Below are 14717 nucleotides of genomic sequence, written 5' to 3' on the forward strand. Positions count from 1 at the left end.
ACGATGTCAAATTCGTTTAGTTGACTCCGCCGCACCAAAGTATATTACTGTAACAATAATGATATATTTATACGATATTATTATACTATGCGCCATCGGCAGGCTGTGGCGTTCGAAAACCGCGTGCCACATTCCCGGTCATCGTCATCGGGGGCGGTTGGGGGGGGGGAGAATGCGAGCTAAGCTCACTAAATCTTCGGTCCTGTTGGCACCGGGCCACTGTCCGACACCCAATCCTAAAATACCGTCGACGTCGCCGAAAACGACGTCGTAATTAAAAGTCCGTCGCCGCCAAGACTCGTACCATCTACGACGACCGGCCGCGGAGAAGACGTCGCCGAGCAGTTGTTTTATTTATTTTGTTTTTTTTTTATATATATATATTTATATATGCGTGTAAGTGTGTGTGCGCGTGCACAATACAATTATACATATACCCTTGACGACGTATATCATGTGTATGTGTAATAATTTTTTTTCCCGCCTTCCAAAACACACTGCACACACTCGCACTGTGCGTATAAACTCGAAAAATATACTAATATAAATTCGTATATATACAGTCGTTTCTCGCCGTGTGTAAGTCACTGTACCCAAATAACATATCTTTTAATTGCTGCAGTATATTAGATTTGATGTTCGCGGTTGAGTAGTCGACCGTGGTTAAAAGTTCATAGTTTTTTTTTCATATAAACTAGAAAGCCGCATTATTATGAATTTCCATTCAGTAAATTCCTATATGTCTAATCATGAACCCAATTCGTCAATATACACTGATCCTATAATGATATTTGAACATCTGAGAGACTTGAATAAATAAATTATTATTAGTGTTTTGTACTTTTTTTTTTTAAAGAAAAATTTGACCTTAAAACGATCAGGTTATCTCGAGTTTTTAATTACTCAAACAATACAAAAAAAAAAAAAACAATTATTTTCAGGGACACCCTATAACTAAAGTATTCGCCACAGTGTTTGCTGGCGGTCGTTGTCGGCCTGGCAATTAAACAGCCCATTAAACAACGGGCGCGCGCACGATGAGTCTACATACGATATATTGTAATAATAATTTGAGTTCCTCTCATGCCGACCAGCGCGAGCGCGCACGGTATAATAATATAATGTACATATAAAAATCGGACCAAGGTGAAAAAAGCGTTAAGTCCCGGACGCCAGTAATTTATTGATGGTTGATTTTTTTCCTTCTTCCCGACATCCGGTCGTTTGATAGAAGTATTTTTATTATTATTTGAGCGACTTTGTCACTGTTTTATACGAGACGCGCGCGTTTATATACTTGTACGTATAGTTATATTATTATAGTTGTACTGCACTTTTCGGCGCAAAAACACGCTCCGTATCTTAAACATATATATATTCTTGGGCCGCTCAATGATTTACGATTCTTGTTTACTCTACGTCGTAAATCCTACCACAGCTTAGTTTTATTGCATCATTTTTTTTTTTTTTTTATCGACCATTATAATTAAAAAAACACAATATTTGAGTTTATCTGTAGTATTTACGACAAACCCCACATCCAATTTTGAACTGGTTTACAACTTTATTTTTCTAACGATTTACTGGTGCCCCCACCTCCTCGTATTTTATAATAGACGTATATAGACACGTAGTTCAGACGATAATTTATAATATTCTTATTTTCTCAAAATATTATTTAACTTGTACTTTTCTTTCTTCTGCCTTTAATATTTTGTCACCTGCGCAGCATTTACTAAACGTTTTGGCAATAACTTTCAATTTTTCTGCAGGTCAAGCAACTGTATTATAACCGTAAGTCACATAGTTTTTTAGTATTAACTTTTATTTGTAATGAGAATAATGATGGCTTTTTAAAATTTTTTAAAATTGTACTTATAAATATCAAATTTGTCTGTTGTTAAAAATGAATGGGAAATAGTAAGTTTAGTTGTGAAGTCTTCAATATTTTTATAATTTTTGCTTATCAAAATCTCACAGAATCCAAAAATCATATTTTTTGTTGTAAAAGATTGTATAGATAGTAGTTACATCACATTTGATTAATAAATAGATTGAATCTCCCTTTAAAATATTTACTTACTTATTTAAATTATCTACGGATGAACTCTAAATCTGCTGAAGTGTGTATACTATGTATAATTATTGATATAATGCCTATTTATTTTTTTTTAATTATTTCTGATTCTATTTATGTATTTATAATCATAAAAATGTACTTATTTAACTTAAACATATTGTCTTTATTTGCATAAAGTATAAGTCAATTACATCTGAACCGGCTAAACATTGTATATAATACACGTTATCTCTATATTGGACACAGTCGATTAGCTTACCAGTCAACATTATTTTATTGAAGGGTTGAATTAAAATGTACCTATACATATACAACATAAATAGCGTTTATTGCGCGATATATAGACTTTTCACTATCTTGATTTTACTATACTTAGTAAACTATAGTTCGTTTGTTAGTACACTCTTTCATTGGAATATCTTTATAAAGGGTCATGTTTGTTATATAAAACGATTTTCTCCAATAAGTAATCAAACAAAAAAATGTAGTACCTACCTTATTTTATTGTCATTAAAAATTTGTATATCTATATAATAATAAATAAATAAATAAATAAATAAATAAATTGAACATATAAACATTTGGTGAAAATTTCAAGTATTCATTGTTATTAGTTTTTTTAATTAAATAGGTACATTAATTTACAATAATTTTAACAAAATAATAATTTGGAAAATTTCAAATGGTTATAAACATATAAATAACTCAACAGACACGGTAAAATTAATTCTTTCATCTGCTTCGATTCTAAAATCAATGATTTATACTTCATATTAATGTTAGTTTTCAAGCTAACACTATATTTATATATTATTTTATCATTATAAAAAAATCCAATTTCTCTATTGCTTCATATTTTCTCAAACTTCAGCAAGTCACTAATGAGTAATGACATTTACTAATACAATATATATATTTTTATAGCTGGCAGGTATATTTTTACTCAGAAATATGTAATCACTCAACAATGTTTTATGTAGTAAACATTATTATACTCGATAATGCAGTGCCCTAGCACATAATATTTATCGTTTCGGACAAAAGATATAAAAGGTCAACTTTCATATTTTCTCCCTTATCAAAGAAAATAATGGTTTAACAGTATCTTAAAAATAAGTTATTTTCCTGTACCAAATTCATTAGATTTTCCGAACCATCAACATTTCTTATTCTATAACACATAATTAATTATTTCAACAAATAGACTTATCATTTTTTTTTCATTAACTGTTCCAATATATTACAAAGTTTTAACTTATAGAATAATTTAATTTCCATATTTTTTTTTAGGAATTTATGCCTTGAAAATTGGTCAAAGACCATGATTTATTGATAATTGTTTTTATTTTATAATTGCATATACCTACCATACTTAAGAGTTAGGAAATAACTAGAAGCGGTTATGTAATAATTTCTTTTTAATTTCTAACCGACGTTATATTAAAAAAAAAATCATGGTCTGCAGCTTACAATATTACCATGTCTATTCGAGTGGGAATAAACATTATATTATACCTACTGTATAGACTCGATTGCGTCAGTGGCGTTGACCTAATTGCGTTGGTGGAGTCTTAAGTCTTAACAAACAGTATATTGCGGTACTGCGGGTATACGTAGGAATACAAAATTTATTAAATTGCATATTTATATCGCACATAATATTGTATTATACGTATGTAGAGATCACAGACGTATCAGCAGCAAACATTGCTGCTGCTGTCTGTGTCGTTACAGAACGATGACAATGAGGATGGACGTAGGTACATACGTGCGTATATAATCTCTGTGTATACACGTGTTCTCGCGAGCTTCAGTAACAATATAATGGTAGTAATAATTATTGTAATAGTACAATAAAATAATAACAATGATGATGATAATAATAATAATAATGTTATAGTGTATAATGTATATAAAGGCATTCGAGACGCAAATGCGAAGAGCACCCGCCACTGATGCGTTTACGAGAGGTGTTATTAATATCCACTTAGGACGGTGACTTGATAATGGGCACCCGTGGTATAGCGTATATTATATTGTGTAATTGAGCGCAGACGATTTGTATTTTCATATTTTCTTCGTATATAATATTGTTCCTTCGCGGTAGCATCATACGCACACACAAATACAAATATATAGTGTCAGTCGTTGTGTACACGTCGTAATAAACCTACCGACGAAAATTACAATGCTTTGGGTTGCTTCCTATTAATCACTGCTGCCGGCGCTGTTGGTGATGCTGCTGGTACCCAAAAATATCTGCAGTAAGCCGACGAGCGTCTTTATCAAATCTCTTACTCGGGAGCTCGCGCGCGCGCCAACGATGGCCACGGTAGCCTTCTTCATCTCTTCTCGAGCGCGCGTGCGCCGTTCGACGCTCGTTCACCGGATGAGTCCGATATAATGACTGCGTGCTTATCCCGATGTATTAATACTACAACTACCAAATAATGTATATTATTATATATTATGATACCGTTGGATTTTACCCGACGAACCGTGAGAAAATCGTGTAAATTGACACGTTGATGATCGTCAACAGCGAGAGTTTGTCGGTTCGTCTTGGTCGTCTAGTCCATTATATAGTAATAACCACAGTAATACACGTAAAATTGTGGTTTGCGCGAAATTTGTAAATAACTGTTTTAGTCTTGATTATATTTCGTATATTATAGTTCGATGACGTGAATCGCTGTGAAGATACACGAAGAAGATTTAACACGTTTAACATAATATTATATATCTCCGTAAGAAGTTAGTCTGGATGACCCCAAATTTGGCAAACTGCGATGAGGTTTACTCTTGTATTTGTTTGGAAATATGTGAGAAATATACATATTTATTGTACCTTTTGTAATATTATGTTTCACTGCTGTTACTTCAGGTATTAAATGTTATATTAGTATTCTTATTCGACGAGATAATTATACAATGTTAAACTTACTCCTATTTGTATTTTAAAATGATTTTGGGTGGGCTGATTAGTAACTATATAGTTAATAGGTAGTAAGAAAACATAATTATACTTAAAGCAAATAATTGACCGAGAAATTAATGTGCACATGTTTTTTTTTTTGTTTAATTAGGCAATGCAATTATTGTAGAAATAATGCAATTTAAATAACTACAGTAATTATTATTATTAAAAAAAATTATTACTTATTGTAAATTTCACGCGACTTTGATTTAACAAAAAAAAAAATAATAACACACATTAGAACATAGAAATATATTTTATATAATAATTTTTAGTGTTATAAATTATAATCACTTAATTAAAAATAATAAAAATAATTTTATATAAAGGGGGATTCTTTTATCAAACAACACTTATTAATTCAAAAAAATATAATTTTACATTCTGATGATAATATTTTTCGGAGTATTTTTATACATAAAAATTGAAATGCGAAAGAGCTTAGTTGAGCCGTAGTGAGGTGTAAAAATAAAAAAGTAAAAACTTACGAAAAGGTTTTATTTCGACTAGAAGTTAAGTAAAAATTATTTTTTCAAAAACTAATAAATTTTAAAATAATGAATGTTAATCAATAAATGAATTATTTAGTATAGAACAAAGCTTTAATATTATAATGATACTTGTATTTATATACTATATGTGTGTGTAATTTGTAGGTATATTATAAATGGATTTCCATTTATGAAGTAGACCGTAAAATCCAAACTATCAAAATCTGTAGTTAAAAATTTCACATTTAAAACTAAAACTGTTTACAATAATTGGTTCCTACATAAATAGTAAAAACGACTAAAACGATTAAATGTTAAATATAAATATAACATAATGGAACATGATGGAACATTGAGTTTAGACTGTGCAGTGTGCATTGAGCATGTTGTACGTAGGCATACTATACTAGATATCTATATTGACTATTATTATTATTTATCAGCCATCTTTCGACAAAAATTATTCTGAGTAGAGTTTAGTTTACTCTTAACAGTACTTATAAAAATAAAATTAAATAAAGATTTCAATGTATAGTACAAAAATAGGTGTTATAAATTAATATTTAAATTAAAAATTCAATTTTTGCTCATGAACAAAAAATAAAAATTAATGTAAGATAATATTTAAGACTTAAATTGAAATGTCTGCATTATACTTATAGGTTAATATATACTTACTTATAGTATACTTATATATATATATATATATATTGTATACATAAATCACCTATGCATTATACACGAATTGCTGTGTTTATATAATATTTAAGAACTATAATATATATGTATATTAAAACGCATTCGTAATTAATTAACACGTATATAGAATTTATTTATTTATGAATAGAATTATCATACGTCGTCCTTCCTATAAAACTATTAGATTAAAAGTAATTTCATTAAATTTTCAAAATTCTACAAGTGGAATTTTTTAATAATATAATATAATATATACTTATATCATACTTAACTTTGCTAAGAATATAAAATTTAACTGACAAAAAATTTAAAAAAATAATAACAATAATTATAAATTTAGTTATAAGATGTATGCCTTAATGTAATATTATACAATATTTATGTTTACTAATGGAATTAATTAGGAATTAATTAGTAAATTTTGTATTTGAGTATGATAATCAGATTGATAAATATATTTATTTTAATCAAAATCGTGAACAAAAATTTTTTCTGACTGTTGGTTCTAATACTTAAATAGACACCGAGACATTAGTAACTTATTACGTATACATCCACTTAATCTGAGTGTAAATCCAAACTTGTTTGACTTGTATAATTTGTAGTTATTTTCGATCCTTTTAAAAAAAATCGTTATTATAGCAATTCTAACTGATGAAATTGTTTGATTATATTATCTTATAATGAATTGTTTTATTTACGTTCGATATTTATTTACATATAGTATTATACGAGTAGCATAAATAGTATATAATATTTATTGCAGTTTAAATAAAAAAAAAAATTTTAAAACTAATTAATATTTTATTATTATTATTATTCTTTTTAAACATATATATATATTATGTGTGTACATAGTTTCATTAACTTAATTACGTTCATAATGATGTTAATCGTTCGTTTTATTAAAATTTAGCTCTATAATTGGCAAAGAATACACTTTATCGCGTAATTATATAAACATAATCAACAAATATAAGGTGTATATAATATATATTATTATAAATATTTTAAAAGTATATACTTAATTAATCATTAATTATCTGTCTCTCTATATAAATATATATATATGTGTGTGTGTGTGTGTGTGTATTGATTTACATTAAATTTCTTTAGATATTTTGCAAATTCTATCATACTATTTTTTTATTTTTATTTTTACTCTCAGTAAATAATATTTTTAACGTAAAAACATTGTTTTCGAAAAAATATATTTATTTGCTTCATATTGTTATAAAAAAATTTCAAACGAAATTCACTGTGAATAAATTAAAACGAACGTTAAACTTCAAAATATATGTTTATATATAGGTATCACGTTATTAATAACTCGGTAATTAATAGTATAATTTACGTTTTTATTGCGTGAAATAAAGATCATGTTTGTAAGATAAATTACAAACATTATTTACATTACTTATAATATATCGTACCTATTGGTATTTAAATTTATTTAGTGATATTTAAACATTTTAAGATGTGTTTTGGACCTCTAATTATTATTTATGACTTATATTTATAACTTCATGAATACTCTTATAGAATATGTATGTATAACTGTGTGCTAAGTGTGGGCGAATATTGATGCATTAAATTTAATCTTAAACCATTATATATATTATTATAAAAAAAAGCTGTTCCTCGTGACAGCTCATAAATTGTTATCAAACAATTGAGAAGATTATAACTTTTCTTTTTTTGAATTCTTAAATGTTTTTCTTAGATAGTAAATATATAGTGTTTTGTAGTATATAAAAATATATGCCTAAATGTTTAAAAATATATTGGTATTTTAATCTAGTGTCAATTTTCAATCAGTCATAACATTTTTTTATTACGTTACTATATTTATAAACATATAATATTGTATAGCTTTATACTCATACATTATACGAATAAATATCACAGAAGTGTTAGTTTAATTAAATTGTATAATAATTCAGTGTGTTTTTTTTTGTTTCCGGTGGAATTTTGTTATTCTCAAACTCAGGACCCTATCACTGTAAGTAAACATTTTATATACGACCTATTTCTTATTTTGAAACCGTATATATTAATTATTGTTGTTTTTGCATTTTTCATCACCTGTTGTTTGACTTGGCCTTTTTCCGGATACTACAACAGAGCGTGAGTATTGGTTTATTAAGTATCTATTATAATAACTAATCATAGAATAATATAGTGGTAAGTAACTAAGCTAACTAAACCTATGTATTATGCAAATCAGGAATATAATTAATTTATATCAATACATTGTAATTTTTTATCAGTGTGTTGCTTATAAGAACCACATTCGAACTTTTCAATTTCACTATACTATTCTACAGTAAGAATGTACCTTTGTGTTCTCAGTTCTTGTATATACGTTTTAAAGTTTGAAATTGGGCGTTGTGGGTATTAATCGCAGAGACAGTATATATTTTTTAATATTATTATTATTATTTTTTTTTTTGACAATTTTTAATGCACTTATCTAATGATTGATATTCTCAGCAGTTTTTCTATAATTATACAACATTAACCAAAACGCGTTTTTTCTGTTGTCTACATTTACATAATGTACAGAATTATATGCATATCTAAATAACTACGTACCTATACGGTTAGGTTTTTTTCTTTAAACGTATTTGTTGACGTGTTAAAATATCGTTTTCATCATTTTTTTTCCACCGTCGTCCACTATGTAATGCAGTGGAAAAAAACTGATCGATTTCATAAATAATAAAACAAAACGATCAGAGTGGAAACATGAACTCAACAACGTTCCGGTTTTGTAGGTTTAACTCTTGATTAAAAGTATACTTGTAAACACATTCGTTGTAAAGAGATGATAAAAATAATATAGGTACATGATACACACATATATTATTATGCCGAATGGAATATTAACTAACTGCAAATGTACATTCGTGCATAACGCGTTATATTTTTAATAGTTCGATTTTTAAAAAAAAAATTCAAAAACTTTAGGTAGTGTAGGTATATAATATTACCTACCTATATAATATTATGTATGCAAATACTGTCCCTTAATTTGTTGTATGATTATACGGTAGTTGGATCCTAATCCTTTAAAATACAAACCGTACTTGAGCCGTTGAGCGGTTTCCGTTTCCTATGGTATGTACATATATATCTGACAACTATATTTTGTTGTTCGCAAGAGTTTTGGTTAAATCGCATTAACTTGCGGGGTAGATTAAACTTATACATATATATATATATATAATATATATATATATATTATATATATATATATATATATAATATATATATATATATATATATATATGTATATAGTATTTCACGGCGATTGTCTCACCCGTTGACAACTTTGTATTATATATGTTTTGGAAATATGATATGATATAAAAGTTAAATCTAGTACTTTATCGTTGATCTTATCTTTAAATAATAAATACATATTTTGTTTCCGCGTTTCTTATAAATCTGCAATACTCAATATGAAAAAAAACTAAATTTATACCTCGTATATAATTGTTTTAATTTAAAGTCCGTATATTATTATATTACTCATTACTCATTAGTCGTATATGCCACTAATAAGGATGGCAAATTCCATGAGACACCACACAATATCTAATGATACTTTTGTACATCACGAAGATAACTTTTATTGAAAAACATCACGGTTTATAGTAAAGTATAAACTAAATCCTGTGTCCGTGTTGACAATATCGCTAACGTCCAGATTAAAGTCCAGTTTATAACCAGTAGTAGAGACATGTGTTGTATTATTATTATTATTATTATTATTATGTAGTAGTAGTAAAAACTTTATACCTATTATAATGTATAATACATGCATTATTATTATATTATAATATTATATAGTACACCCGCGTATAACGTGTCTGCCGATAATCGGCCGTTTGTCGATCGTGTAGATATGATTTCAGGTGGGTTTTCTAATCTTTCAGAATCTCTATCGTTTTTTGATATTTAAAAATATTTATTCTTTTATACATCATATTATGTACGTATACAGTATGTCCCAAAAGTCCCGTATCACCCTTAATATCTCCATGTAAAATCACTATATTTAAATGCGGTTTTTTACAGTACTAAGTATGAAAATTCTGATGAATGGCATAAAATTCATTTTTTTTTTTTTTTAATTCAAAATTTTCAAAAAAATTTTTTACGCTTTAAGAATTTAAAATTTTAAGATACCATTTTGTTGAACATATTTTTTAAAACAGTTCAAAAAAAAAAATACAAAATTAAATAAAAAAAAATTGACCAAGTTAGAGCAAGTTATGTTTTTGAATAATTGTTAAAAAAATCAATTATTGTTTCACATTTCAATAATGAAATATCTAATTTCAACACACGCCAACTTTTGCATTCCTAATTAAAGTTTTGATTTGAATAGAAATAAAAATAGCCGTGTTATATCGTTTGCTGAACAGTGAAACTGGTTACCTATTTTTAAGTATCAAATCACGTAATTATCACGTAGATATATGGGAACAAGGGGTCCAGTGCTTTGGCCACCTAGGTCTCCCGATTTAACACCGATGGATTTTTTTTTATGGGGTTATTTGAAAAATCTTGTGTATCCGTCATGTTCATTGCCTGATCTTCGTCATAAATTGAACAAAATATTCAAAATACCTTACCCGAGACATTAAGAAATGTTAAGAACGCTTGGGTCGAAAAACTTCAACTCTGTGTTGCAAATAATGGAGGTCATTTCGAACATTTATAAAAATAAAAATGTAATGAATTATTTTCGTTTTTATGTAATAAAATCTTTTTTTCTATTAGCAATCAAGTTTAAAAATATTATCTGAATTTTAATTTTAATCTTTCCTAAAAGCTTCACTAATAATTAGATGTTTACAGATTACCATTAAAAACAGCATACCTACATAACTATTATTAAAATTATTTATAAACATACTCTACTCAACTAGCTCTATCTTTATTATAAATCGCATTAATTATAACTGTATGATTATGTCCAATACCGTAACTTTAGGTTCACTTCATGATAATTAAAATACTTAAAATAGATAACCAGTTTCACTGTTCAGCAAACGATATAACACGGGATTTTTATTTCTATTCAAATCAAAACTTTAATTAGGAATGCAAAAGTATTGTCGTGTGTTGAAATTAGATATTTCATTATTGAAATGTGAAACAATAATTGATTTTTTTACCAATTATTCAAAAACATAACTAACTGCTCTAACTTGGTCAATTTTATATTAATTTTAGTATTTTTTTTTTTTGAACTGTTTTAAAAAATATGTTCAACAAAATGGCTATCTTAAAATTTTTAAATTCTTAAATGCGTAAAAAAATTTTTGAAAATTTTTGAATTAAAAAAAAAAAAAAAATGAATTTTATGCCATTCAATCAGAATTTTCATACTTATACTGTAAAAAAACCGCGTTTAAATAAAGTGATTTTACATGGATATTAAGGGTGATACGGGACTTTTGGGACATACTGTATATTTAGAACGTTATCCGGCCCCGGGTGGCCATTAATTCGGATAGCACATAATACGCGATGACCGGCGTATCGGTATCTGTTATATGGTGTATCTATACCTATAGAAACGGATAATACCCTATACCTGCAGTGATGTACTCATATAAACTGCACCGATATTATATTTTATTATATACGGATAAACGCACGTATATAAACCATTGTGGCGTGCTTTTTTTTATACGTATATAATATAGGTACCTATATATGTATACATATATATAAAATTATAAAATATTCTTTGCGATCGAACCGTTCGATAGTGTCCGCGGGAGAACTATTAAGAAATAACATATCATGTATATACCTACTAATATACGTACGTATTATGTGTATACATTTTTTTTCCCCTCGAAATTTGTTCCGCGAGCGCGCGCGTGAGAGAAGGCGTCCGGCCGGGGGCTTCGGGGGGGCTGCGGCGTCGGGTGCGCGTCTGTATAATATAACCGACAATTAGAGCGTTAATACGACGGACGGCCGAGATTGCCCAAGGGCTGTCGGCCGGCCAGGGATGGTATTCGGTCGGAGATCCGCCGCGCCGATAAGAGGTGATGTACGCTAGCATAATACGAAGCCACGGAAGCCGTTTCGGGTCGGATGAGGAGAAAAAAAAAATTACTCCTAGTGTACATGTAATATTTATATGTAATATGTATGTATTTATGTGTATGTGTGTGTGTATATGCCGTCGTATATAAGTACTACCCGCCGCCGCAATAACTCCCTCCGGGTCTAGGTTCATGCTAATGAGGACACCTGTCCTAATAAAATTTACATTCATTTTACATAAACATTTTTGTTTTATTTTTTTATCACGTTATAATAACCGCGTTTAGAAAACGTACCTACCTATAATACACACACGCGCGTAATGTGCATTTTTGTGTGTGTGTGTTTTGATATTATATATATTATTTCGTTGTATATTCTCGCGAGAAATTGTAGTTGTATAACAACGGTTTATTATATATAATAATATATACATAGTTTATGTGTATATGCATCACTCGCCTATGTATAATATGTTATTCGCGACTCTTCAAATGTCATCGGTAGACAGTATACACAGTAAAACTACTAACTACTATGGTAGTTTTTGTATATTTATTTACATGATACTTTCGGTGTACCCATAATGTACGGTAGCTGCAACAGATGTCACAGCTGACATTTTCACCGATAATAAAAATGAAAAAGAAAATAAACAGCAAAGCAAATTATACCCACTCGACACGGTCGAAATTAGACGTGTTCGTATGTACGTATATACGTAGTATATTATGTAGTTGTGACTTGTGTCCATTGCAGCACCGTATACAGCTGGGTAATCATGATGTGATGTTGATAATGACGATGACTGTATTCTGAGAGTCTACTATTGCTTATATAATATAAAAATATTGTAAATTATAGCGATGTCTAGGGCTTGGAACTTAATAATGCTCTTAAAAAGTATCAAATATAATGCGCTTTAAACAGTATTCTATTTAACTATTATTATTTTTTTTTTAAAACTTTTGTAAAACTATCAACAGCAAATCCCTGAGACAATTGTTTTATTGTTATTAGTATTATCTTGTTGTAGCTAGATACACTCTAAAAGTGCATTAATAATAAAATAAATATTAATGGTGTGTTTATTTGCAAAAAATGTACCATGTTCGATATAGATTACATAACTTACAATATAAATATAAACAATTAATACAATGAAATAAAAAAGAATCAATCAGATAGCTTATGATAGAGGTTCTTATAGGAAGTTCACAAATATCTTTAAACATTATTCTTGATTGAAAATATTCTTATTATAATAATTTTTAATTTTTCCAATATATTATATTATATCTGTAATGTAAATAAGTAATAGGCAAATTAAAATTAAAAACACTATTATGTGTACTCAATTGAAATAATTCAAATTAAATTTCGTGGCAATACGTATCGAGGAACGCCAATAGTTCCACTGTTGATACTTAAAATATAAAGGTCCACTCTTATATGAAATCACTTCTCAACTAGTCATTGAAAAGTATTTTTACAATACATTTTAATAAATTTGTACAATTCTATTTTATTGCATGTATAATATTTAAATATTGTTCCTTTATATAAATTGAGGTACTCCAAAATTAATCTATTTCTAAATTTACGAATTTTGATTATCATTATTCATCAAATATGCTTTAAAAAGTAAAAATGGTAAAATTAAAAAGATAAGAAATATGACTCTAAGACTTAAAAATACATATTATGCAATATAAACTTTTAAAATTTTTTTCATATAGTGTCTTGTATTGCATGTTTAGCTTATTTAGCAATAAATCTAATAGCCACAAAAACATGCAAATGCAATAACTTCCAAACCCTAAATTGATGTCCACTCGTATACCTATATTATTATCATTCCGTGTCTTTGCAATCTCTTTTGTTGACGTAATAAAACGATCTATTGTATAGTGATTAACATAGCGGAATTCGTTTTCGTTTAAAAATAAAATAATTCTTACGTTTTGGTACTTTAGCGGAGTGTATAATAAATCATTCGTAATTAAGTGGTATTTGCGATTTACGGTTTTCTATACGATGCGTCCCTGTTAGAAATTTAAAAAATCTTAATCATTTTTAAATCTTCCAAAAATATTTCTATTCTATAAATCAACATTCTGTTGTACGCTATTCGTACTAAAACTTAAAATACTCTAACAGGGATAAATAATTTTAATTTTTAATTTTTTTTTATTTTACATTAATATAGTCTTGTATAATTACCGTATTACCTAACCGTGTAATTCTGTATTTGTATTAAATTTAACATGAGCACTTATTACTGAAATCGATGTACCTACCTATATACATATCTACTATAATTTGTAGGTATACTTGTTTATAGAAACATTGCTTTGTTTCCATATTGTCATCGAATTGTGTGGCATATTTCAAC

The 14717-nt window shown here is 27.9% G+C and overlaps 1 protein-coding gene across 2 annotated transcripts in view; it reads left to right on the forward strand.

Annotated features, from left to right (window-relative positions):
- The window catches only part of LOC114132045 (uncharacterized), a 53887-nt gene extending 45494 nt beyond the window's left edge, over positions 1-8393 (forward strand). For both annotated transcript variants that reach the window (XM_050197981.1, XM_050197980.1), the window contains one exon: positions 8238-8393. In XM_050197981.1, coding sequence (XP_050053938.1) covers positions 8238-8378 — 141 coding nt within the window. In that variant the 3' untranslated portion in view covers positions 8379-8393. The remainder of the gene's footprint in view (positions 1-8237) is intronic.
- Positions 8394-14717: the final 6324 nt, after the last annotated feature.

Source organism: Aphis gossypii, chromosome 1, assembly GCF_020184175.1.
Source record: "Aphis gossypii isolate Hap1 chromosome 1, ASM2018417v2, whole genome shotgun sequence".
Taxonomy (NCBI): Eukaryota; Metazoa; Arthropoda; class Insecta; order Hemiptera; family Aphididae; genus Aphis; species Aphis gossypii.